Source organism: Sprattus sprattus (genome assembly GCF_963457725.1).
Source record: "Sprattus sprattus genome assembly, chromosome: 13".
Lineage (NCBI taxonomy): Eukaryota > Metazoa > Chordata > Actinopteri > Clupeiformes > Clupeidae > Sprattus > Sprattus sprattus.
Genome location: NC_137911.1, coordinates 28,151,490 through 28,173,989, shown reverse-complemented (window position 1 = coordinate 28,173,989; position 22,500 = coordinate 28,151,490). Strand labels below are relative to the sequence as shown.

At 42.8% G+C, this 22,500-nt stretch overlaps 3 protein-coding genes across 3 annotated transcripts in view; 1 reads left to right on the top strand and 2 right to left on the bottom strand.

Moving 5' to 3' along the window:
• Nucleotides 1-4,300: 4,300 nt before the first annotated feature.
• Nucleotides 4,301-10,247, bottom strand: eif4eb (eukaryotic translation initiation factor 4eb; the record flags this gene model as incomplete). Its single annotated transcript, XM_080850679.1, is given in 8 exon segments — nt 4,301-5,705; nt 5,995-6,134; nt 7,372-7,485; nt 8,084-8,147; nt 8,357-8,452; nt 8,953-9,056; nt 10,184-10,213; nt 10,215-10,247. Coding segments are annotated over 8 exon segments (696 nt in total). The 3' UTR covers nt 4,301-5,590.
• Nucleotides 10,248-10,807: 560 nt separating this feature from the next.
• fam241a (family with sequence similarity 241 member A) lies at nt 10,808-16,005 on the top strand. The gene is made up of 2 exons (XM_080849667.1): nt 10,808-11,052; nt 14,320-16,005. The coding sequence occupies exons 1-2, from the start codon at nt 10,918-10,920 to the stop codon at nt 14,587-14,589; spliced, it is 405 nt and encodes a 134-aa protein (XP_080705793.1). The 5' UTR covers nt 10,808-10,917; the 3' UTR covers nt 14,590-16,005.
• A 729-nt stretch (nt 16,006-16,734) lies between these two features.
• The window catches only part of kif15 (kinesin family member 15), a gene marked incomplete at both ends in the record, with an annotated part of 21,128 nt that continues 15,362 nt past the window's right edge, over nt 16,735-22,500 (bottom strand). Inside the window, 12 exons of the mRNA XM_080849541.1 lie at nt 16,735-16,794; nt 17,113-17,244; nt 17,470-17,602; nt 17,806-17,843; nt 17,949-18,011; nt 18,208-18,306; nt 19,184-19,360; nt 19,756-19,845; nt 20,380-20,526; nt 21,360-21,482; nt 21,792-21,896; nt 22,141-22,227. Coding sequence (XP_080705667.1) covers nt 16,735-16,794; nt 17,113-17,244; nt 17,470-17,602; nt 17,806-17,843; nt 17,949-18,011; nt 18,208-18,306; nt 19,184-19,360; nt 19,756-19,845; nt 20,380-20,526; nt 21,360-21,482; nt 21,792-21,896; nt 22,141-22,227 — 1,254 coding nt within the window. The remainder of the gene's footprint in view (nt 16,795-17,112; nt 17,245-17,469; nt 17,603-17,805; nt 17,844-17,948; nt 18,012-18,207; nt 18,307-19,183; nt 19,361-19,755; nt 19,846-20,379; nt 20,527-21,359; nt 21,483-21,791; nt 21,897-22,140; nt 22,228-22,500) is intronic.

Below are 22,500 nucleotides of genomic sequence, written 5' to 3'. Positions count from 1 at the left end.
ATGTGTGTGAGTGTGTGTGGGTGTGTACTTTCCTTTGCCCTATTTGTGTGTGGACAGTTTTGGAGAGGTTCTGTTAAGCTCTCCCCGCTCTCTGTGCTGACGGGTCAGTGCCCTCCGGGGAAACAGTGAGAGTGGGGAAGGAGGAAAAGGAGGGGGAGATGAGATTATATGTGGTAATGAAGGCTGGACACTGAGGCTCCTGGGTTTGTTTTTTTAATGGCGCCACACATTTCTCTCTCTCCCCCTCTCTCTCTCTCTGTCTCTATCTCGCTCTCTCCCTCTCTCTTTCTCTTTCTCTCTACCTCTCCCTCTCTCTTCCTCGGAAGAGATGTGCCAGGTGACCACTGAACTCCACAAATATTTTGGGGTCTAAAACTAATTTGGATGGCGAATGCCAAATGTCGTCGGAAGTCCCTGCCGCTAGTGAAATGTGTTGCGGCACACGGGAGGTTGTTTGCCTGAGCAGAGGTGGGAAAAGCGAGATGAATCATTACGCAAATGTTCAGTCGATAGGGCACAGCGGTGCCGTCTGCTGTCGCTGATGCAGCTGTGAGGCCTGTCACACGAACGCACGGTGTGTGTGTGTGTGCCAAAAAGAGGATGGAACGCACGAAGTGGCGAGAGCCCTTTTATCGCTCCCCATCTCTAACCCCTTACTCACCCGCCGGTTGCCATGGGAGACCATCAGGCTGCATCAAAAATCACACTCGAGGGATTCCCGTCGCAGCTCTCATCTGCCGGGAAACAGCGGAACACTCAGCAATACGCCCGACTGACAAACACACACTACACAAACACACACTACACAAACACACTACACAAACACACACACACACACAAGAAGGGCTCTCACCAGCCTGCATCAATCACCGAAACACCGCTTGACACAACTGGAAGACCTCTTCCTGTGTTTCCTGAAGCAGATTAGGCACCTAAAGCACGTTTAGTGGTCTCCAGCTCAAATGTAATCTAAATGTCTGCCTGTGAAAGCACTCTGTGAATAGCTTTCTGTCTGTGGCTTAATTTTCTTTGGGAATAGCCTAACTCTTCCAGACCCTCTCTAGTAACTGGAGGCCATGCAACTAGCCATGCATAGCCGAACACCAAATGCTGGTCCCTTTGCACAGTACTGCCTGGGGACCAGTCTCCTCAGGGGCTTAATTTTCACTGAATCGGAGCAAATTAAGGGGGCCATCTTGGTTGAGGGCCCTGGTTCTCAGTTCCACACGCTCGGCCAGCTCTGCTGATAACAACTTGTGGCGTTGCTAACACGTAGCATATAAAAAATACTAGAAATGCTGTTAGGTCTGATTATGCTCATTATCTGGTTCTTTGTTTTTAAGAGAAAGACTAAAGTCCGGAGATAAGCTGTGTAGCTGCTGCGTATTCATTGCGTAAGCTCGTTCAGTCCCCATGTGCCCACACCGAGAGCGGAGGGGTTTAAGTAAAGCAAAGTTACCCGTGGAGTTCAAAAGTGTTAAGATCGATGGTGCTGACAACTTAGGCCAGATGTGTGTGTGCCAGAGACCAGCATGCCAACTCAACGTTATCAAGCGAGGTGGTAAAGCGGCATGCTCGGGTAGGCTTGTTTCAAAAAGATGCTTATCAGCTTAGCTGCCCTCTCAGTGCCTTTCAGTGAGAGGTGTATGGGAAATTAAGCAATGACGAATGACTTTTTTTTTTTTAAATGACTTGGCACCAAATGAATCGGCGGCCCGGGAGACTGGCGAGAGAGCCAGGCAAACTGCTGAGACACATTTGAGTGCGGCGATGGCCTCAGGTAGGATGCTGAGAGACATTTGAGTGCGGCGATGGCCCCAGGTAAGAAGCTGAGCCACTTAGATGCTCCCCGCGGGGCTCTCAGAGTCCTGTGAGCGATGGCCTGATCCCCCCCCCCCCCCCCCCCCCCTCTCCATTCTGATCATCCGCCCGTTCAGGGGAAACATGGGGATGGACACACACACACACACACACACACACACACACACACACACACACACACACACACACACACACACACACACACACACACACACACACACACACACAGTGCTGTAGGGGAGCTGAGACATTCCTCTGTATTTGTTCCGCTAACCACGCGAGCTACCCCTGCAGACAAGAGAGTGACATCCCCAATTTCGTCTCCCACAAAGCGTTAAATGGCTGTACTTTCCTCAAATAAATCTATGTGGCTGTCAACCAACACAAACAAGACCATATCTAATGACTGGGTAGAGGCAGTAGCTATTGATATGGCACACACACACACACACACACTCACTCTCTCACACACACACACACACACTCACTCTCTCACACACACACACCCACACACAGCTCCAGCTGCAGGGCCACTGAGGATATACAGCTCTTCTCATTGGCTCAGGCCAGGGGTTATTTTTGGGCACTAACAAAACTACAAACTCCAGGTGGCATTGGTGTGGTTAGAGAGCTTGTTAAAAAGCAATAATGTTCCCCTTAAAGTTTTGTCTGGGAGACCATTATCTGCAGTTTACCGGCTGAGCCTCCGATAGCCTCCGTAATTTTTAATTGTACTGTATTATTATAGTTAGTTTCTAATATGTAGGCACTCTGAGATTCCTGTGAATGAAAAGTGCGTTAAAAATAAAATGAATTATTATTATTATTATTATTATTATAGACTCCTGATGTGGCAAACCACACCCTGAATACAATAATTTAACCTATGGGATGTGTGGGGGTTAACGCTCCAAAGCCGTGGCATTTGTGAAATATATATATATAAATTGTGTGCTGATTGCCTGCCTGCCCCCTTGACTCAGTCTCATTTATTGAACCCAAAGGGATATGGAGCATTTCTCCCCCCACACTTTCAATTGCTCAGACAATCGATTGACTGGCGGGATCTGTATAATGGAGGTCAGGGCTGTGGGCTTAAGGTTTGTTTGTTTGTCTGCACGTTTTCCATCAACGCCCCTCAGCACATACACATTTTATAGGCAATGGCCGCTCCCTACACCCGGCCATTCAGATCTAAACCCTCAACAGCTCATTCCTGCGCACTTGGTTTGAGGTATGAGAAGTGGGACACCCGAAACGTAAAAAAAAAAAAGCTTTAGATGAGTTGAGAAAGGGTGTATGGCTGTGCGGGGAACAATATACTGTCCCATTGCTCTTATTACGAGCATGACGCAGTACCACTGTGAGATCATTTGAAGTGTGGTTTGTGTTCCTATCCATCTGTCTCTTCCTTTGAAAACAACTCAAAATACTGGACCACTGAGGTTCATACATTCAGTAACTGTTGTACTCAACAACCTTCGACATCCACATTCTGACACGGAGCCTGTGGTGGTTTTTGTTTCTAAGTGATGCTTGCCCATATTGCTGTGGTTTCAGATTCCTATCACGAAAGAATTTTAAAAGCCGTGGCTCTGGCCAATAAAAACCACACTGGACAGATTCTGGTGTGAATTTCCAAAACGCTGTAACTGTAGCCTGCATCACAGGACTAAACATAAGCAATTCCTCTAATGACATCATCAGGCACTGCACACGAAACAGAGAGCTACTCTAGCTGCCATACAGAGGAATACTCCACACTGAAGATTGTGCAGCAGCATGAGGAGAGCTATTTCTGGTGGATGTTTGAACTCCTTATGATTGGCATCTCAAGCGTTTATACTTATGTGTGTTGACACATGTGCTAAACATGAGATTGCAATACGCTCCACTTCTGTTGTCTTGTTAGTCAGCAACTGACCCTGGACAAGCACAAATTGTACACAAGTATTAACACCACACGCTGTAGGTATCTGCCTAAGCCAAGCGGGAGCACTCAGGGGAGATCTAAGAGTCTCTCTGGAGTGCCTGGGAGCCGGGAGGCATATAGAGAAATATCATATGGAAGCCCACATGCTGAGAATTCACCATCAGCGCTTTCAAGATGTACAGCAAACCCCAGGGGAATGTGCCACTGACAGGCCTTCAGACATCTTCCGTGTAGTCCCAGAGTGCAGGGATAAACCTACAAAAAAATCGCATTTCACAAGGAAAGGTGATGGTATCAGCCATTGTTCACTCTGATAAGGCATTTAAAAATGTTTAAACGTTGATTACTTGCCAGGAGTTTAACAAACATTTTGCCTTGAAATAGACGACAGTGGTGAAGTTTACAGTTTGCTTATTAACTTAACGCACAATTTCCTTAAAGCATTGTTTGGATCACTGATGTGGTGTTGGAAATCATTGCTGTAATACGGAGCTAAGGATACCAGCATGAAGTTGCAGGGTGCTGTGTCAATTTTAGTGAAATAAATTGAAACTCACAAAAACCTTTATTTCAAATAAATCTGTGCTCTAAAGACAAAGCCCAATCACAATTAGAGTACAATAAATTCCATAACAGCATCAGTCAAGATTTGCATATTCAATTATCTTACAAATTCTCACAAGGAATGTAGTACAAATCTAATCTGCATGAAATAATGCACAATATAAAAAAAAACACCTATATTGAATTGCAAAAATCCATAGATTTAATGATGTTAATACTCCAAAAAAGCATCCATTTGAAAATCACATTGGCTTTGATTGCATGCATTCTAAGTTTAATTATGTCAAAATAAATTAAATGTTGGGTGTTAAGGCAAGGCTATGTGAAAACCACAGCAGAAATCCATGTTTCAACTTTAAACAATTTCTCCTCTCAGACATTAAATAAATCAACATCGAGGTTTATTTTTTTATAAGACCACATTGAATATTTTACACTTCCTTAGACAAGGACTGCTCTTGTCTGTTACCAGGTGTGTTTTTTTGGGGAGAGCACCATGAATGATTTAGTCTGTGTGCATTTGAACTGAGGGTCAATTTCCACCCAGGAGGTGTGTAGTGTTGTTATCTGCAAGACTGGCGACCGAGATGTGTCGTCTATGGGAAGCTTGTTAACCTGAAACATCGGCAGCACGCTTTTTTCACCCACACCTTGCCTCTAATAAAACTCTTTGCTTAGAGGTGGCTCTGGTGAAATGATGGTGTGAATACTACTTCCATTTTTACTTTCAAATTTCAGACTGACTCTCTTCTGCTGGGGGGGGCTAGAGAAGAAAGACAGTGCTTGGCGTCTCCATGGTGACGTCTTTGGACTGGTGCAAAGGCACTCGCCAGAGAGCTCTCCGAAAGCAGTGGTGCTGGAGCGCCCTCTAGTGCGAGAGGAGGAAATCCAAAATCAAATACTAACCAAAATAAATAGAAGGCACTGTTTGCGAATCTGTGTTTGCTGAATCTGTGGGGTGTGTTTGTCAAAGTGTTGAGTAGGCTTAAAGAAGGTAGGAAGATACAATCAGAATCCGAAGGTCAGCTTTGTACTGTAGCGTCGGTTTTACCGCACATGTGCGCCCATGTGTTCAGTATGTTGGCGTGTGTATACCCTTTCAGAATACAGTCCGAGTCTGGTAGCTTTGGTTTGGTGTAGGTGTGTGTGTGTTGAATGTTCGCATGTGAAGTTGTCATGTCTGTGTGAAGACAAGAGATGTAGGTGCGGACAGTCAGAAGACAGGGAGACCAGGCAGTGAAGACAGGGAGGCCAGGCCTTTAGTGTCTGCCTTTAGGCCACATACTTGTTCTTCGTAGTGGAGCCACTCTTAGTGGCCGTGTCAGTGTGGGACTGGTAGCCAATGGTCAGCTTCGGGGGCAGTCCTAACCTCTCCTTTAGCACCTTCCTATTGGCCAAACACGGCCGGGGAGAAGGCAGAGTGAGTCGCCATGCTTTGTTTATTTAACATGTGCTTTAATGTGTCTATATTGTGAATGTGATTGTCATTCAATGCCTAGTAATGTTGTGGGTACTTTGCATGCATAGATATGCATAGTGAATGTGTGTATGTGTATGGTTCCCTACATTGTGAGTAAGAGCATGAATGTATGCATGACTTTGGTGAAATTTGTTTTCTAGAAGAGATGGAATTATTTATAAGTGTGTATATATGCACACATAAATCCATTCCTTACCCTATATGGGTGACAGCATCTCTGTTTTCATAGCTTGTCGTCCAGACAGCTATTTTGTCCCCTTTAGCTCGGATGTTGACCACTGCACCACAAATGTCTTCGCTGTGGTCATCGAAGGCCTCTCCTACCAGGCACAGCAGCTGGAGGTACACAACAAAACGTCAACACAACCACACACACACACACACACACACACACACACACATACACACACAAGCTCACACACATGCTCACACACATGCTCACACACACACTCACACGCGCACACAGTTATACTAACACGCTCACACACACACACTCACACAAACACATGCTCACACACACACACACTCACACGCGCACACACTCACACTTACACACACACACACACACACGCTCACACACACACACACTCACACGCGCACACACTCACACTAACACACACACACACACTCATACAACTCCACCGACAACTGTCCAACTATACATCACCTTAAAAAAAATGATGTACTATGGATTCCATCAAATACATAAGAAGGGCCTTTATTGGACCCATAGTACACCCTTCAAAGGTACAGTCTGCAATTCTGGTGAAAGGTTGTTGATATTTCAGCACAACTAATCAAATTACACCCTTCCCTCCTGTTCTGTTGAAGCCATGTGTAGATTGGTTAGAGTAGTACATATGGCCTGGTCCGAGACTCTCAGTTTTTCCCCCCATTTACTATTAAAAAGCCACACAAACACATGCTGCCAATACTATGCTATAAGTTCTTCTTGGGAAAGTTTTACTTTCTAGTTCTACATCGAAAGACCCCTTTCGGTAAAAAGAATCACGTTTTTAACCTTGTGTTTTAAATGTAATACACAAAACATCATGATGTCAATGACATGGCTGAGTATTTCCACCTAGGAACTGCAGTATACCATTGATAGTCTCAAAAGCACGGAATCAGACAGCCTGGGTTTCATACTGTATGTCCCTAAGGAACCAATCCTGTCAACTTTCCTGTCAGGAGAAACAGGTTTCAAAACGTTTCTCCCTAACGGCACATCTGGATGTTTATTTCAATCTATCTAATGTGAGCTGTGATGGGAACCAAAGTTCATCTAGCATTATTAACATATTATTAGCTGTTTAATAACATAATCAAGCCAAATGCATGGGCGGGGCTAATTTGCATATTCATTGATCTGTGAATACTAAATGAAGAACAGGCGGAGGGCAACATCAAGCCATTTTAATGCCAGGGAGGGATTGTTTTTGTACTTATATGTCAAAAAAAAAGTATACTATATACGCAATTTTGAGGGACAGAGGTGAGTTTTTAGAGGTTTAAACAATTCCAGGAGAGGGACTTGAAGAATGGAAAACACTTTGTGTGAGGGGTAGCTCACCGTTTCAAGCCAGAAGCGGTCCAGCTCGGCTCGTCTCTGTTGCTTGCTGAGGGTGATGAGCCAGCGCCCACCCTTCTTGTTCCTGGGATCCTCCCACATCGGCTCAATACCGTCCTGCAGAATGAACGGTTACACACTACATTACCCACAAAGCCACAGTCACAGCAGCCTGGCAGCATGTTGACTCAATAGGGAAGCAAAGTTGTGACCACTGACTGGGCCAGATGGTAAAGACACAGGATGTAACTGAAAACAAAACCCTTTCAGTGTTAGGTAGGTACTGAACTGCATCACCCATTATTAATCATGTGATGACAGTATTTATAATATTTCTAAACATTTGGCTGCCTACTGAGTGAGGGGTTGCAGCTCATCTTCTACAACATGAATATGGCCTTTACAGTAATTTGTCAAAACAGCCTAAAAGTATTTTAAATGGTAAATGGACTGCATTTATATAGCGCTTTTCTACTCAGAGTACTCAATTACCTCAGACATCTACCCATTTATACACCGATGACAAAAGCTCCTATCTAAGTTGCCACCTGCTCATCGGGAGCGGTTGGGGGTTTGGTGTCTTGCTCAAGGACACTTCGACACTTGGGGAGGTGAACAAGGTTGATTACTTAACGACTTCCTTACCTCCTGAATCACTCTTAATCACTCTAATGAATTCTATCAAGGATTCCAATAATTCTTCACTGAGACCCACCTTGAACAGGGAGTAGTCACAGCCTGACAGCAGATTGCTTGATAGCTGAATATGATTGTACAAACTAAAATGAGAAGAGACATTAGTTATTTCAGAGAGCCGATCTGAACAAGCATATGCACATGCATTGTCTAAAAATACATTCAATAAACTATACAACCATAAAAGAATAATATTTACTTCTCTCTGTGTCATTCTATATCATGGCACTATTTCAGTTACAGTTACAGTTACAGTTACAGATCAAGGTCAAGGTCAAGGTCAAAATCTTACGCCCAAAAGTCTTCCACTGTGTCGAACTTTGAGATGAGGCGCAGGTTGGCCTGCCAGGTCTTGCTTTTGTCATTTTTGAAAAACCAAAGAGACCATCTGTGAAAGCGGAACAGCAACATTAGTCATCAGCTGCCGACTGATTCATTTCTGGAACACCCCAGGCTATCACTTCATTAATTCTGGACATGACTGTCAATTCTTCACAATTCCATGGCATTCTACATAAGGTGTCTTAATGTCTGGCTGATGCAATGATTACCTTCCCAGACTATTCACATGATTCGCTAGACATGGCTGCGTCATACAATAACATTTATAAAAGCAAATAGTTTAATACAATTTTTTGAAAGGTTAGATATCAAACAAAATGAAATTCTGAAATGCAAAATGTGCCAGACCTGCTAGATTAGGCCAGCTAGTGTATTGCCTTGAAGGCAATAATGTGCAGTATACAAATATGTTATTATATCAAATGAGATTGTTAATATGGAAAAGTACGGTACAATGGCGTGTTGATGTAATGCATCATAGGAGGAAATTCTAACAGCTTCTGCTACTAACTACCACACAACCCTAATGTATGCCACAGTGCTTACTTGTTCTGTAGAGGGTGTTTGATATAGTCTTCAGGATTAGCAAGTTCTTGACTTGTCTCCTCCGAGTTCTCCTCTGAAGTTTTGGGAGGGTTTTGACTTGTTTCCTGTAAATGAAGGAATAACTGTTGATAATCATAGTAGTCTTCTCATTATTGTATAACCAAGTAGAAAACTACTGTTTTTTGGACAGTTTACAGACAAAGTAGAGAATAATATTTTATATAATAGTTGTTTATGTATTATAGCTTTGTTATTAAATACAGATTTTCTTATGCTTTGTAATATCTTAAATAGTATGCAGGACCCTTTGTGGTGTGTGCTCTACAGCCGGGGCGCTGTTTAACAGTATTAGCTCAGTGGAATGTCCAGCTGGGACTGGAAAGTAGTTTGCTAATAGGCTTTCAGGGTAACTTCAAGTTAGCCATCACTGTCTCAAGCGAAATGGGGGTATCCTGTCATAATCCAGATGTGTGACATTAATGAGACAAAACGATACCAACTGAAATGTTCTATACCCTGTCACGTTTCATGGTAATCATAAAGACATTAAAGTCAATTTTGTGCACTGCATAGGGACTGTGGGGGCGGATTGTTTTCGGTGGGGACTTGAAGTTGACGATACGGTGCCATGAAAAGTTTCCAAGCTGGCTAACTAGCCGACTACCAAAAAGTATGACGAGCTGTCATGGTCTAACCTTAGCTGACAAGGCGCAGCAGGTCGACAGCTGTGAACAGTCCCAACACCTGTGCAAGTCACTTACTTTCAGATAGAGGCAAGAGACCCACATAGGGTAAGTTAGCCAAGTATCGCTAGGCTAATATTAACCCCAACGCTCGACACTTTTTATACATTTTGCTTGCGTGCTAACTATTCGCCAATATCACGTTGTTGTGGGCAAACACTGGGTATATCTTACAACATTCAATGCAGTCAATATATGACATACCAAACAGGCTGATTACATCTGCTACAGAAATTATGGAAACTATTTAGGTAACGCTAATTACAAAGATTCACATATGCGTGTTTAGTCCACTCCCAACTTATCAGGTCAGAGGCAGACCGAGACCAACCCCAATCTACTTTAAGGGGTTCCGATAAACAGGTAAACGATATGAAATATTAAAGTCTCTCAAATGTGCTATTCGACTTGACTTTAATTTATTGTTGCCAAATTTGAGTTTTTATGACAACTTTAACTGCTTCTCGGGTATAGCTGTAGTTACTCACCGGCTCCACAGTCGCCATCTTACGAGACTGATTCATAGGCCGCGTATGGAACGTAAATGCCCATTGGATTGGAGTACCAGTAGGACGGACATAGATATTCGTAACTAGATTGGCCAGCCTTGGACTTTCAATGGACTTTGTCTATCTATATTACACACCTCTGTACCTACCTGTCAGTATTTTGCCTGAAGTACATTCACGAACCGAAACGTCACTTTAAATTCTGCTACAATTATGTGGTAATGAACCCCATGTGCTAATTTGTATTGAAGAGATGAAAATAAAAGCGCTTCACATGCTTCCTATCCTTGTGTAATGTGGTTGATCATGAGCTATTGTAAAAATATTGTAAAAAAAATACATGTTTGCCCACACATGACACAAACAACATTTAAGACACACACACTTTATGATTGAATAAAATAACACACTGAAAAACACGTTATATTCTTACTTTGCAGATCATGTAAAACATTATTCGCGCTGATAATTTAGCAAAAGATTATTGCACTCATTATGGAAACATCCCAAGTGAGTGACCAAAGTCGTTGAACACAACATCGTCAGCTAGTCGACCCGACCCAAATGCAAGCTCAGGGAGGAGCTTATAAGGTGGTAGGGTAACAACGTGCAGGCCCGGAAGATTCCCCTCAAACATTTCCCTCAACAACACTAGATCCCGCCAATCCTGGCAGGGGATAATTTGAACGGAATAACAACAACTTGGTTTAAACATGTCGACCGAAACGTCCACCGTGAATGATGTCCCTGAACTTCATCGCCGTGATTTCCCAGAGTTGGGGGAACGGAGGTATCAATATCGCTACCCCTCTCCTGCTAACATTAATTCACCCAGGCTAACTGAACAGGTATGTCAGATCGGATTGACTGTCATAACATTAACTAGCTTTTTAACTAACATATATTTAGACTGATTAATGTCTCTTGGATAATTAAATCTGATCTCGATTCAGTGACTAAGGGGAAATTTAAGTTAGCCTATGCAGTTCTATCTCTTAAATACTACTAACGTTAGGTACCAAGCCGTCAATTTCTCGCAGTTAACGCTTGTGGATAATGAGTAGCCTACTGTTTGCCTACCAGTTCAATCGAGACTTCGCATACTAACACTGTATATCCCCCCCCTGCAAATAAACCGACTAAGCAGAATGTAAAGCAGCAAAAACAACAGCCTTTGTACCAAAGTACCGCCAACAACTTCCGGGATCACCCAAAGGGCTTTAGGATAATCATAACATGATTAACACACACGAGTAGGCTAAATAATCGCGCAGTGTCTCGTCTCTGCAAGATACCTTTTACATTTAAGTCGGTGTAGTGCATCATTGTCAGAAAATAAATCACCCGAAGCATAAATAAATAAAACTATGTGCTACTATCCTCAATGTGCCCCATACTCTAATAGCAGTGGTTTATGTAGTTGACGTTTGTACAGTTTTGAAACGTGATTTATTGACTGTGTGTTCTCGTTTGAAAGTGTAACTCAACTCCTCCTGTAGAAGCCTGAGCGCAAGCCTCGGTATTAATGGCATTATACATAGAACATACTGGCCACACATACACACGCACTGCACATTTAAGCAGCTCACATAATCGGAATATGCAGATAGGCAGAATGTCTCTCAGGAGGTTTCCTTTCAGTTGAATCGTTCGACAGAGACCGTGTCGGCGGACGAATAGTCAAAAAATGACGTCCTGTGTCTTCCTTATCACCTTTTCTTGACCTCGATGGAAAACGTCATAAGGTCAAGGAAGGATGTGAGGGAGAATTCACAAGGACTAAGGAAAGGACAACCGCTGTAGAGAAGAGAATCCAAATGCACCAACACTGCGTAATTATGGTTTTGGTTATACTACTTAGCAGAGGCTCTTATCTTACAAAATATAAAAAAATATATTTGAAAACAAAAACAATCATCATTATTTATTCAGGGAGAATTGACTTAGCACAGGGCTCTTGAGGCTACATAATACAGAAGAACAATTAATAAACAAACCATAAAAAAAAGTATGAAAAAAATAACTAAGAAAATGAAAAAAAAATAAAAAATTAAAAACACAGCATTGAGGCACATCCTTAGCATCTAAAAGGCTCTTAAATTAGTTGACAAACACTTGGTTAGTTTCAAATCCACTTGAACAAAACAATAAAAACAAAACGAAAAGGGCGATAACAGAAATTAAATTAAAAGAAAAAATATTTAGGTCAAATTTGTATATAACTATGACTTAAGAGTAGGCCTCAAGCAAATGAATGATTAACTAACTAGGAGCGAAATGGTCAAGAGGGGGAGTCAAGCTTAATCATAAGGCAGGTTCCCGATCCTGTGGCTGTCCTGTAGGCCAGAGTGAGGGATTTACATTTAATTCTAACAGCTACATTACAATTATAGATTATACTCTGAATTATGTGACAGCGGATGTTACTGATGTGGGTCGTGTTGCTCTCACAAGGGATTGTGGGACTGCGTGATCTCCTTTCCTTTAGTAAAGTATGGTCCCGTGTGCCCTGAGGTGATAAGAAAGCAGGCACGGAAATACGTTTTCTTAGCATTTAGAGAATTTGCCCAGCTTTTATCATGGGTTTACTTTGATACTTCTGGGTCATTCCACTCAGTTAGGAACGTGCCTGAGCAAAAAACAAAGATCATTCTACTTTGACTAGCCCTTTTAAAACACACCTATTGACAGAGTGAGGTTGGCTCATTCAGTTATTGTGAGCAGATGTTTATGTGCTCTGCGACTGCATCCAAGGACTGCACTCTCTAAACAGACCGTCCAACTCAGTGGTGTAGTCCAGGGTATACTCAGGTATACGGAGTATACCCACTTATTTTTCAGTCAGCATTGGGTATACCCACTTCTCAAAACAGGACGTTTATCCTGTGCTGTATTGGCTGCTTAAAAGAAATAAAGGGTATACCCACTTCTCCAGGGACCACTACCATACTGGTCCAACTGGATTGTGGTGGCTGTAGCTCAGGTCACAGGCAGAGACTCCTCATTTGTGGACAGGGCTCCCTCAACATGGGGTGTGGACACGTGTTGTGGCATATCTCTACAGTCCATATGCGGAGCTGCTGGCTGGGCCTCGTCACATACTTCTGTGAAGCATTATCACCCTGATGTTACAGTACCGACTGCTGTGCGTGCTGTGCTCGAGGTGGGCAGTTCCCATGGATACTGCTTGATGGAGCGCTTTCTGTGCAGCTTCTACATTCGGAGTCGTTGGTAAACCTCCCGTAGAGTCACAGTCTGTGTCGGAACGATTCGACCAAAAGAGAACGTTAGGCTATTTTACAGCCACTATTCTCCGAGCGAGATACGCAAGTGAGACACAGACCTGCGGGGCCCCTGACTGTCTGCTCACCTTGAAGAGCTGGTCAACGTGAAGTGGAGTGAGCCGTCACTGCCGTTTACAGGTGGGGGGGTGGGGGGGCTTGCATGAGTAACCGCTCACTTTGCCAATATGCGTGTTTAAAAGGGCTTCAGGAACTATCCCATAGTGGCACTTTGTGTTTAACTTTTCTCCCTCAGGGTACACTGGCTATGAAGCCCTGCCCTAACCTGCCCTGGGTCAGTGACCCTAAGCATTGATGGTAGAGCTATGCAGTCTATTTGAGAAATTCTTGCCAAGCGGCTTTTTTGTGACTAATTGGTTTGTGGTGCAAGGCCTAAGAATCATTGCAGGTGGTCCATTTCGGTTAAATATGTTACCTTCCTATGTGCACAACACATTATGTTGGAATGGGTTAGGGAAATGCTTAACACTACTCTGTCGTCTTAATTAGCACCCAGACGGTGGTCAAATGGAGGACTAACGAAAACTTCAATCACTTGTTCTGTATTTCCTGAATGGAACAGATATTCAGTTTGTAGGTGTATTCGGGATCTCAGACAGGCAAAACTATTATGCACTTTACACCATACATCCTTCATCCTACACTGTACATAGCTGAATTGTATTGTCTGTATTGTATCATTTTGTCTGTATATATTGTTTGTTTGTAATTATTGTAAATAGGAAAGAGCTGCAAGATCCCATCATTTCCCCACGGGATTAATAAAGTATTTATCTATCTATCTATTCTGTGCTCTCTCCCTATGGCAACCAGCGGGTTAGGCCACGACCCCGAGCTGCACCCAGACCTGAAGATGGTGTCCCGGCGGCGGCAGCAGTGGATGACTGCGAGCGTTTGGGTACATTCTTCGGCGAGCTGAACAAGTGCCTCCGGCAGATTGGATTCACGCAGCTGTACTTCGGGGAGAAGATCGTGGAGCCGGTGGTGTACTTGCTCTTCTGGGCGCTGATCTGGTTTGTGGGAATCCAGGCGCTGGGCCTAGTGGGAACTCTGTGCATTGTCATCATCTATATCCAGAAGTAAACATCCTACAATCAGCCACGACTAAGAGAAGGCAAAAAATATTGGGTGGAGAAAATGATAGAAATGTGGAGATGTTTGCAGTGATTGCCTGCCTGCCTGCCTGTGTGTGTGTGTGTGTGTGTGTGTGTGTGTGTGTGTGTGAGTGAGTGAGAGAAAGAGCGAAAGACACATATGCCTAATTAATATTAAGAAAGAATCAGATATAAAGCTTTTTACTGGATTTTTTCTACCTGGAGTTTTTTTTTTTTTTAAGGTGCAATCACTTGAGAACTATCTAAAATGCATTCAGGGAGAAGCTCCCCTCCGTGTATGCATGTATAGGAAGCGATGGGGAGCGTTATGCATATTTATGACTCGCATGAATGTTTATTCAGTACATTGCACTCAATGTTCATAGGAAAAAAAAACAAGCAAATCTCCTTGAAATCTGACTGATGTCACTACGAGCTTTAGTGTTGCTTGCTACAACCCCCTCCTTATCATTCCTGCAGTCTTCCTGCATTATCACCAACAGGGGGCGGTGTTTCTCTGGTTTTGCCTATAGGGTCACATCTATGGTAAACATGCAATTGGTTCCCACCCTCAGAGCGTTAACATAATTTACTTGAATGCATGCCTGGCCTCTACTGAGCACCGCATGAACATATGAATGGGCCACTGAATGGTGAAGGTGTTGGATGTAATACTGTGAGATTATTAATCCTCTCATTCGGGTGACTGGCTTTTTTTCTTTTCTCTTTTTTGAGAAGGAGTTGGAGACTGCTGCCACTGTGCACACTATATCAAGGTGGTTGGAGACCTGTGTGCAAATACTGTTATAACAGTAGATACTATTAAAGAAGTATTTATCAAAATAAAATGTGTTTATACGGGTTCTCCAGCAATATTTTAACTTAATTTATATTATATAATTGCAATGAATGAAGTTCTAAACACATAGGTGGCGGGGATGATTTACTATTCCAAAGTTATTGATTCGGAACGTGCCGGGATACATTTTGCCATTAACTGCTAACTGCTTCCTAACGCACGCTTTTGTTTGAAGATTAATGTGTTAATTAAGCACAGCCAATGAGGTGAAAGCGATGGAAGGAAGGTGCCTTTTTTCTTGGGTAGCACTGGTGCCATCTCCTACAGCTAGAGTGTTTGTGAGATTAGGTGTGGGAGTACAAAAGACTTGAGAATGCCTGAGTCCTGTACATCATAGGCCATGCTTTGTGCCATACCCGTCACAAGGAATTGTGAGTGGTTTCGAATTTTTTGAATAATTTAATTTTAACATATTGGTTAGAATATGGCAGTTTTAAACAAAGAAATCAATATTTTATGCCATTTTTTTTTCCATTTTAGCAATAGTGTGGATGTTGAGAATGCACTTTTTAATTGTCAAAATAAACATGAATCTCTTTTCTTGAAGTCATTTTCTTTTCAGTATAATTGTGTGTCACTGCTAATTAATGTCACTGCTTAACTGATTTTTATCTGCCAATGTTAAAAAAAACAAACCTAACAAAAGCTTTTCTCCAACCAACACTCTTTTAACCAAACCAACTGGGCTGGCCAATGATTTAATGGATGTCAACCAACATCCACGTGCATGATTTGGTCACATTGTTTCACTTCCTGGTAATGATCGTGAATCAATTTGTGTGGGAAAATATAGTTCAAGAAACAAAGTGTAATGCATACAAAAAGGAACGTTCTTTATATTCTATTCCAGATAACCTTAGTTTTTATTTAATGTGGAATGTAAAAGATTATATTCCTTTGTACACAATTAAATGCCCTGATTAAATAAATCATGAAAGTCACAAAATAAATGGGATAAAAAGACACATAGGATGAAAGGCTCTGAAAAACTCTCCGGAAGAGAGAGAGAGAGTCCAGATAATGGAAAAAAGTTCATTTACAGAAATGATCATGAATGTTAAAAGTGATATTAAGATACAGTCTTTGATGCGTTGTTTTGCCTTTTGAATAGAAAGTACTGCTGTGACGGTGGTTGTGAGTGAGTACCCTCTTCTGCATACCAGACTGCTCCGTGCAGCAGCCTTCCACAGCAACATACAAGAGATGACACGAGAGAAAACACGAGAGATTGGAACACCTCAAGAGAATACACGAGACACGCAGAATTTGAACTCCTCAGAGTTTTCTTCCATTTTCCTTCACGCTGACAAGTTCCGATTTGAGTTTCACGTTTTCCTGTTTGGAGAGAAAAAGCCAGAAAAACATGATTCAGAGATGGATTTAGAGACAGTAATAATAATAATAATAATAATAATAATAATAATAATAATAATAAAACCAAAAAGGTGGTGGTTCACTGCTGGCAATTTCAGTCTAAATCACTGTGCTTTGAATCGGAAAATTAAATCCAATAACTAGTGCTAAATATGCCCTGCCCTGAACACGAGTCCCCCTGAACACAAGTACACCTGAACACAGGTACACCTGAACACGAGTACACCTGAACACAAGTACACCTGAACACGAGTCCACCTGAACACGAGTCTAACACACCTCCTGCAGTTTGGTGTTGTCCTTCTTGAGTTTGACCAGGTACTCAATCTTCTGCCTGTGGTTCTGATGGCCCACCAGTTTCCCATTCTCCTCCGCCAGGTGGTCCACCTGCTTCCTCAGCACCTCCACTTCCTGTGATGGAGGATGTGGTAAACAAAAAAAAACAACAATCTAATTAGACCACACCATCAGATATTTTAATGATACACCTGCATAAAAAAATAACTTTCTTAAATCACCTGTGCTCAGTATGTTTATCACTTTATTTGATGTAAATGTTTCTGCTGTCTTTATACCTTTTAAAGTGTTAGCGATACCATTTTGAAAAGACACTCAAACACACACACACACACACACCTGTAATAGCTGATCCTGTTCCTGGCCCTTGTGGCGCAGGTCTCGAAGCTCAAGACACCGATTCCTCAGCTCACTCGTCAACTCCTGAACACATGTTTGAGACTGGGACAGGGTGGTCTCCTTACCCTGCAGACTAAACACAGACACAGACACACACACACACACACACACACACACACACACACACACACAAACACACACACACACCATTAATCCCCTACTGTTGAACTACACACACCATGCACACATGTGTTCAAGCCAGAACAATGTTCCTCCCGACTTAACAAGCAGAAAACCCATCTACCCAGGAAAAAAAAAAAAAAAGTAACATCTTACGTTTCCTGAGACTCATTCAGCTTCTGTTCCAGAGAGCTCTGTGCAGGAAAAGACAGACAGTTGGTCAGAGAAGATCTGTAGACAGATTCATGTGAGATTCATGTGACCATTAGGAGACTGAGGCTTACGGTTAACCCACATACCTTCTCATTCTTGAGTTCTTGCAGTTCCCTTAGAACCGAGTGATAGATAGCATCTTTCAACTCCTGACTGCGGAATGAAGACCAACAGGGTATTCAACAACAAGCACAAGATTAAGAACTCCACAAAACAAGACTGAGCTCATTTTTGTTCCTAATAGAGCTCTGCCAACAAAAGTAAGTGAAGGCAAAGGCTTGAGAGCTGTATTCATGATGCATTTAAGACAAGTCAATGCAGAGTATATACGTACGCGGTGGAGACTGACCCCTTAGAATCTTTAGCTTGTGGGTTGCCAGTGTAAAACTGGTTCAGCAGGGTCTGGATTTCAAGCTGGGCCATCTCCTTCTCATTCACGTTGGCCTACAAACACACACACACACACACACACACACACACACACACACACACACACACACACACACACACACAGGATCTTTTCAGTCAAACAGAATTTTGTTTTTCTTTTTGCTACCAAGGAGAGACTAAAGGTGAGAGAAAAAAAGATGCTACCGATAGATGCTACCGATATTTTATCTAGCATATCGTATTATATGCATCTTTAACCCATAAATAGGCTAGGAGGGTAGCATGATTCCTGTCAGTCTAAAAGATTCCATTACATGACAAACATCTCTCGAACTTTATCTCAGTGTAGTATCAGGACATACTGTACAGTCTAAAGTCCTTTGAAGAATGACCTCGTTGAGTAAGGGTGCCTGACAATGCAGAAAGGCGCTGTCGCTTATAAAAGATACATGAGCACTAATGATGGAGGTATGAAAGCTAAAGACGAAAGTTACAAAAAATGAACAGTGATGGAATCGGAAGAGAAAAAGTAGGCAGGAACACACTGCGACTGCATGGTAGAGCTTCAGTGTGCACTACTTTCTTAGTATAATCAATATCTGTTTAAAGCAAGAAAAAATAAATCAATATAGGCTTGATGGCTAAATGTACAGATGCATGGTGAAGCTCCTGTGTGCGCTAGTTTCCTTATACCCATTAAGGTATCAAATGTCGCATCCTACTGTGACAGATGCCAAACATCTGTCTGATGTCTGATTTCTTTCCATAATCTATAATCTGTTTAAAGCAAAACAAAAATAACTCAATATAGGCTAAATGACTAGATGTACAGCTGCATGGTGAAGCTCATGTGTAAGCTAGTTTCCTTATCCCTACAGCTGTATGGTGAAGCTCATGTGTACGCTAGTTTCCACATCACTGGAGCGCTCACCTTGAGCCTCTGGATCTCGTCGTTCTTGGCGCTGCGCTCTGCGTTGAGCTCGGCCAGCAGCAGCTCCATGGTCATCATGGAGGAGCGACGGCTCTCCAGCTCTCTCTCCTGGCTCTCCAGCACCTGCGACAGCTCCATGCCCATGCCCATGCCGAGGCTGCGCGGGGTGTGGGGGGTCTGACCACACACAAACACCACAGCATAAATACCACCACATCAGTACAGAATAACATCACATCAACCACATCAGTACACAGAAACTTCACATCAATCACATCAGTACACAAAAAAGGTGCGCACTAATAATGGGATAAGGGGAAAAATGACCCATTCAGGTCGTATCATACTGTGTCAGATGCCAATAATCTGTTAAATAACCAATCATCTATAATCGCAAGAACAAAATGAATCAATATAGGTCATAACAAGACACAGAATAATAATCATTATTGAAGAATCGTGGTCATATTGACAGATTCCCTGCCCCCCAAAGTGATCAGTATTTTATAAATAAAAAAAAATCTGCCATGAGCTAAAGTAACAGTGAAGATGAACTGGCATTGAAGACTAACCTGAGGCAGGGTTGTAGGCGTGGCCCACTGCTCTGGGGGTTCATTGGCGAGCGTCTTCCCCTTGTTCACCTGTTCAGTCTGTTTGCTCAGCTGCACTCACAGAGGCAACATTCATCATTCATTACACATTCAACACCACATCTTTTCAAAAAGCACAACAACAAAAAATGCTGGCTCCACAAATGTAAATAACTGACAGCGGAACACAGATTTTCTTGAAGTGTTGCTCTTAAAACGTTTAAAGTCATCTTGGCCTGGTTAAAACAAGAGTGGCTTACTAGGGATGCACCGATCCGATATTTGTATCGGTATCGGTACCAATATTGAAGACATTTCTAGATCGGGTATCGGCGACAATGGGCCGGTCCATATTAAAAAATCCTTGAATCCTTTTCCTACTACCTTGCTGCTTTGATAATTCAATTTCCCTCACGGGATTAATAAAAGTTTATCTATTTATCTATTGGCTGATCTATTCAGTGTAATTCTATGCTGTGCGCTGTGAGTGACGTCATGGCTAACCTGATCCTGGAGGGTTAAGGCGAGGGTGGCTAACCTGATCCTGGAGGGTTAAGGCGAGGGTGGCTAACCTGATCCTGGAGGGTTAAGGCAAGGGTGGCTAACCTGATCCTGGAGGGTTTTGATGGTGGCCTCTCGCTCAGTGATCTGGTCCTGGGCGGCCTGGAGCAGAGTGGTCTGCTCATCAAAGACCTTGGTGAGGCGCTCGACTTCCTCCGTGGCGTAGGCCAGGCTGTCCTGCAGCATCTCCATCTGATGACCACCCACCAGCAGGGATCCCAAGACCAATCAGGGCAAAGCAATAGAAAAAGACAACAGAGCACACCATGAACACCAGCATCAACAGCAGAACAATCCCAGTCTCTACGCTAGGGCTGAACGATTAATTGCATATGCGATAAAATCAATTACTTTGTTTAAATGACTTAAATGCTAAGTGGCAAAGCCACCGATTTGTTGGTCTTGTTTCTGTAAGGAGCAGTTAAATAAAAATGTAAAATGTGGGGACAAATATTTTACTCTTAATGTATCTAATATTGTGTTGGTCATATTTAAATCATTCATTACGTTTTGTTGGGAAAAAAATTGCATATTAATCGCAATCGCAATATTTTCCCAAATCGTTCAGCCCTACTCTACGCCAGTATTTTTGGCCAGCTGGTTGATTGGCAGATTTACTATGAAGCAGAACAAGTGCAAGTGGAGTGAAGTCTAGTCTACTTTTATGTTTAGGAATCTGACACACAACACACTGCTTCAGGTAAGATGTCCTCATAAATATCTAATGGGGACTTCTTGGCTACTACAAAACCAATTTGTCTTCTCTTGTTGCATTATAATCCCAAAACAGTGTCGTTCAGAGGTGGATACTAAAGCTTCAGAATAATAATGTGTTTACTGATTCAAAGTTTGCACACACACACACACACACACACACACACACGCACACACACGCACACACACACACACACACACACACACACACACACACACACACACACACACACACACAGACAGACAGACACACACACACACACAGACACAGACAGACACGCACACACACACACACACACGCACACACACACCTCAATCCTCTCAGAGGCCACCCGTCGCTCTGAGGCCTCTCGGAGCTGATCCATCTCCACCTGTGTCTGGCCAATCAGCTCCCTCAGGCTCTCTCGCTCCGAGCAGGCCGTGCTGTACTTCCCCTGAGGCACAAAGACACGCAGACAGACAGACAAACAGACAACAAGCATTACACACCCAGAGACTTCCCTCTAGTGGGCAACACTGACAAGGCTGCCCATTTTTGCAACATTGATATTGCATTGTATAGGAGGAACTTCACCCATCGAGTAATTTAAACTGCAGAAACACTTTGAAGTTAAGGTGAATGTTACACAGTAATGTGTTTAAGTGAGTGTTACACAGTAATGCGTTTGGGTGAGTGTTACACAGTAATGTGTTTGGGTGAGTGTTACGTGTTACACAGTAATGTGTGTGAGTGCTACACGTACAGAGATGTCCTTGAGATCTCCGGTCAGCAGGCTGATGTTCTGCTCCTTCTCTAGCAGGTCACAGCGCAGCTCTCTGGTCTGGTTGATCAGATCCAGCACTACACCCTACAGCAGACACACACACACACACACACACACACACACACACATGCGCACGCACACGCAGACACAGACAGAAAGTAATTGAAACTGTCGTATCAATCCAGTATAACCAGTTAGAAAATTATAGTTCTGTTGTACTGCTTCATTGGACCTCGGTTATTTTTGTAAGTTGATTTTGCACAAATGGAGCAAAAACATTTTGCCTAGGCATTCTCCCTAACACATTGGAGAGGTAGAGGTCACCCACTCTGTCTTGTTCAATCTTCTGCTCGAGATTTGTTGCTGCTGCCTCTGACGAAATCACCCTCTGCTCCAAGGTCCTGATGCTCTCCACCTAAAGCACACACGAAAGACACACACACACAGCAGACACACACACGGCAGACACACACACAGCAGACAGAAGAGAAGTGGAGTGAATGTTTGGAAAAACGAAAAATCTGCAGAGGTGAAACCATATCAAACTGATTTACCACCTAATGTGATGTCCAAAGTTTTGAAAGCATAGTTAAAAAAGATTTGATCTGATCTGATTTTGCCAAGTGGTATAGAATCAGAAACAGCTAGCAAGCTAAAGGACACTGAACCAGCTTTGGCAAAGCAAACT